At 46.5% G+C, this 4,719-nt stretch overlaps 1 protein-coding gene across 1 annotated transcript in view; it reads right to left on the reverse strand.

Annotated features, from left to right (window-relative positions):
- Positions 1 to 3,770: 3,770 nt before the first annotated feature.
- Positions 3,771 to 4,719, reverse strand: part of LOC102858073 (sphingomyelin phosphodiesterase 4-like) — a 31,788-nt gene continuing 30,839 nt past the window's right edge. The window contains exons 18-20 of the mRNA XM_006902535.1: positions 4,470 to 4,601; positions 4,195 to 4,323; positions 3,771 to 4,100 (exon numbers count right to left, since the gene is read on the reverse strand). Of these exons, the coding sequence (XP_006902597.1) occupies positions 3,771 to 4,100; positions 4,195 to 4,323; positions 4,470 to 4,601 (591 nt within the window). The remainder of the gene's footprint in view (positions 4,101 to 4,194; positions 4,324 to 4,469; positions 4,602 to 4,719) is intronic.

Below are 4,719 nucleotides of genomic sequence, written 5' to 3' on the forward strand. Positions count from 1 at the left end.
CCGACTTCGTCCCTCACCTGCTCTTCACCAAGAAACCCCTCGAGTTTCTTGTCACGACCGTGGTCGGGTGGTCGGTGACACTATGGACCACGAAGGAAACAAATAGGTCTAGGTGAACTCTGGTGGCCTAGTGGGAAGAAGCTGCATTGCAATCCCAGAGGTGAGCAGTTTGAATCCACCAGATGCTCTGCTGGAGGAGGGACATGCTCCTCCTATACCAGTCAGATCCGATTTGATGGTACACACACACAAAAATGGTAATTTTTTAAAAAAAGAAACAAAAAACCAATAAATAGGTCTGTCATGGAGAGGGTGAAACCAAGTTTCTCCTTGGAGGCTAGGATTTTGAAGCTCCATCTCACACAACTTTGGGTACGTGGCCAGGAGGGACTGATCCTTGGAGAAGGACATCATGCTCAGAAGGGTGGAGGAACAGCACAGGAGAGGAGGATCCCGGATCAGATGGATTGATATCGTAACAAGGGCAATGTGGGTTGGTGTGTCATAGTGAGATTGGCTCAGGACAGGGCCGGCTTCAGAGCTGTTGTACATACGGTCACTATGAGTCACAGCACATAATCATTATGTTGTCTATAGGCCCAGTGATCAGGATTTTTCTTTTCCTGATGCTGAAATATAATCCATATTGAAGAGTTTTTATCTTCTGCAGTAAGTACATCAAGTCTTCAACCCTCACATCTTCCCTGATTTTAAACTAGGCAGTATTCCCTTGTTCTGTTCAACAAACTGCTTCTTGGTCTATGTATAGAATTCACACATTATTAATTCAGTGCTCTGTGATTGCCTTTCCATAGTCAATAAACACAAGTAAACATTTCTGGTATTCTCTTTCAACCAGTTGGGATTGTGACATGTCAGTTGTAGCAACTGTATCCCTTGTTCTTCTGAACTGCTTGAGAAATGCCAAGTGTGCTCTTCCCCTTTTGGTTTTCTAACCTCAGCTCTGAACATTTCATAATACTTTGCATTGTTTTCTCCAGCTGTCCTCTCTTCAGCATTCTTTCCACTTGTTTTGGCTTCTTTTCATTCCAGTGCAAGTTTCAGTCTCTTCTGACATCCATTTTGATCTCCCCTCCACTTGTCTTTGTAATGACTTTGCTTTCTTCATAGATGATCTCCTTGATGTCATCCACATCTGACATTCCATCATTAGTATTCAGTGCATCAAATCTATTCTTAAGGGCTTTAAATTCTACAGTTGTATTTTGATTTTTGTGGACTTGTTTACATTTTCTTCAGCTTCAATTTGGACTTGCACATGAGTGATGATCTATTCCAGTCATCTGTCTTTGACTGCTGATAATGAGCTTCTCTACTGAATCTTTGTGCAGATATAGTCAGTCTTTCTTAGTGAGGTCCATGTGTATGTTATTATGTGCCGTTGAGTCACCTGCGACTCATAGCGATCCTATGTATTAACAGCTCTGAACTCTGCTATATCTTGAACCAACCTCATTATCTTCAACACAGCTATCCCCATTTCCCCAGTAACTGAATCAGTTTATCTCACCCACCATCTTCCTCTCTTGTGTTGTCCCTAATGACTGGTCCCTTCTGGAAATATACCAAAGTATGTCAGATGGATCTTCAAAATCCTTGCCTCGTTTCACCCTCTCCAGGCCAGACCTGTTTATTCTCTTAGCAGTCCATGGTATATTCAACTCTTTTCCAGCACAACTCAAAGGCATCACTTTTCCTTCTATCATCTTTAATCATTGTCCAGCTGATGTATAGCACGTAATTTTGAAGACCATGGCCTGAACCAGGTGTACCTTAGTATCTAGACCTCATTTCTCTTTAGTACTCTAGGCTGTTGTGTAGATGGAGCAGGGGAGCACTTCATGGTTTGGAATTGGGAAGGCAATGTGTCAGAGTTGTATTCTCTCTCCATATCTGGTCAATCTATATGCTGAGCAAATTATCTGGGAAGCTAGACTCTATGAAGAGGAGTGTGGCAACAGGATTGGAGGGAGACTCATCAATAACCTGCGTTATGCAGATGACACCTTAACTTGCTGAAAGTGAGGACTTGAAGCACTTGTTGCAGAAGATCAAGGATGCAGCCTTCAGTATGGATTGTGTCTCAATATCAAGAAAACAAAGATTTTTACCATTGGACCAATAGGCAAGTGTCATGATTGATGGAGAGGAGATTTAAACTGTCACAGCTTCATCTTGCTTGGATCCACAAGTAACATCCTTGGTACCAGCAGGCAGGAAATTAGTTGATGCATTGCACTGGGGAAATCTGGTTAGGGATGGGACCTTTCCAAATTATTGAGTAGTGATGTCAGTTTGAGGACTAAGGTGCATCTGATTCAGGCTATAGTCTTTCCAATTACTAGATATGCATCCAAGACCTGGACACCTTTGAGCTGTGGTGCTGGAGCACTGACCAACCATGTGTATAGTTAATCCTTGTTTTTTTTTAAAAAAAAGTTAAGCAGGAGTGGCATCCAATTCCCAAACAACATGCCTCTGGAAACTATGAATTTTGAGAAATGTCAGTAATTATAGAGGGGCTTCAGGCCCGTTGTTCATTGGGTCGCTATGAGTCATGTTCTATTCGAAGACAATCAACAATGTGCACAATTAATATGACCCAAGACATTTGCAATGAATAAATCCTTCATTGTATTAAATTCTATCATGCAATTGCCAACCAGCCTAATTTCTGACACTAAGATTGTATTTTCCAACTACAACAGACCATGTTTGTTTCCAACACTAACAAAAGGAAAAAGAAAAAAACACCAGCAAAATATAACCTATCGCTAAAACTAAATATCCCTTGGGATATTTTGTATTCTCCACAACCACAACCCCAAGTCTTACATACTTCGGGGGTGATGCTGGCGAAGGAGGAAGATGATGGACTGGCATAGTGAAAGCAGAAATGGGCTCAAGGGTGTCAGAGATTGTGAGGCTGGCACAGGCTAGGACAGGGCTCAGATTTACTGTACAAAGGGTTGCCATGAATCTCAACTTGTTGACACCAAACAGTCGTGTAATGTCACATGATCTGCTATTCTCGGAACTGCTCTGGGGGATAGATATAGGAACAATTTCCGAGAATGAACATCCAGTTTTTATTTTTGAACAATTATGTTTTATTAAAAGGTTGTGTCTTTACATACTTGATTTCACCAAGGACCGAGACCACACACTCTGGTTAAGATCAGACCCCATCAACCTGAGTGTGCTGACATTGCTGTGGACAGGCAGCAGAGGCAGTGATGCTGGTCACCTTGGACAAGGGCCTTTGGAAGCCCTTCTTCTCTCTCCTCAATATGGAATTCTGGGGACCAATTGGGATAGACAGATCTCCTTTGATGAACTCTGCTGAGCCACTATCTGCTTCTTCATAAATCTGTTCTGAAATGCTGATTCTTCTCCGGAGCTCTTGTTCATGGCATCTCATGTCACACCGCAGGCCTAAGGGCAGCTGGCAGCCCAGCTTGAGGAGCTAAGTCCCATGATGACCAAACACCACAGCTGCAGTCATGGCATCATGGGGTTGGTTGGTCCAGGCTCCTTCTCCAGCGGTGCGCAGGCAGGACATGACTTAGTCATAGGGTGTCTTGGTCTGGTCTTCCCTCTCATCTTAACAACTTCCATCACTGCTCAGAACATCCTTTGAACGTGAAGATGACTGCACAAAGGCTCACAGGTGGCTGAGGCCTAGACGGAGCCGCCCCTTGGTCCCCCTGAAAGGTCTGTAAAGGTCTCTGCTGGGGTCTGGGCAGACGTCAGGCCTGGTGTGTCCTCTGCTGCTCAGTGAGGAGTGTCATGGCTGCAGCATAGAGCAGGTAGCCTAAGATGATGATCAGGGTGCAGGAGAGTGGCCCTATACAGAACAGAGAGGCCACAAAAAAGGCCAGCAGGAGCACAAGCAGTGTCCGGTAGCTGCCAAGAAAGCGGAGGCTCAGCCTGGGGCCCGGAGCCTGGCTGGTGGTGTGCATGCGTCCCAAGGGGCTTAGCCGGTGCCTGCTGGCCAGTGCAGGCTCGGTGAGGTGGTATCGGCAGAAGCTGCCCAGGAAGTCAGCCCGGGAGCATAGGGCTGCCATCTGGCCTGAAAACTGAACACAAAGGCAAGATGGAGAGGAGAGTCAGCTGACCAAGCCACCCCTGGGACTGAAAGCCAAGCCTTCTTCCTCCTTCCACCTGACTCACTCTGTGGTTGATGGTGGAGGATAGCCGGAAGAGCAGGCGGACTAGACTGGCAATCTCATAGCTCCGGATGGGCTGCAGCTCTGAGTCACCCTGGTACTCAATCTCAAACCGCCGTAGACCGTTGATGATCTAGAGGTCACAGCAGAGAGCAGCACGGGGTGAAAACGGGGTAAGAGGGCATTCTAGAACACACTTTCTGGGAATCAACCCGGGGTAGAGTGTGGGAGGAGACCATCTGGTGTGAAAAGCAGGTGGGGTGCAGTCTGGCCTCTTACCTGATAGCGGCCTAGAGGGGTGAGTACTGGCCCATTTTCCCCCATGATGCAGTCTGGAAGCTGCTTCTTCCCATTCTCCTCTGGGGCTGGTCCCAAGGCAAGTGTGAGCTGGGTCAGCTGGGCTTCACTGAGCTGTGAGGAGGAGACTTGTGGATGAAGAGAGGTGATGACAGCACATCACCCCACACCAGGCCCCTGGCACAGAGAGAATATGACACTGCAGGCTGGGGGGGGGGGGGGGGGGGGGGGG

The sequence above is a fragment of the Elephantulus edwardii genome, unplaced genomic scaffold (assembly GCF_000299155.1).
Source record: "Elephantulus edwardii isolate Elephantulus edwardi_28Jun2011 unplaced genomic scaffold, EleEdw1.0 scaffold00424, whole genome shotgun sequence".
Taxonomy (NCBI): domain Eukaryota; kingdom Metazoa; phylum Chordata; class Mammalia; order Macroscelidea; family Macroscelididae; genus Elephantulus; species Elephantulus edwardii.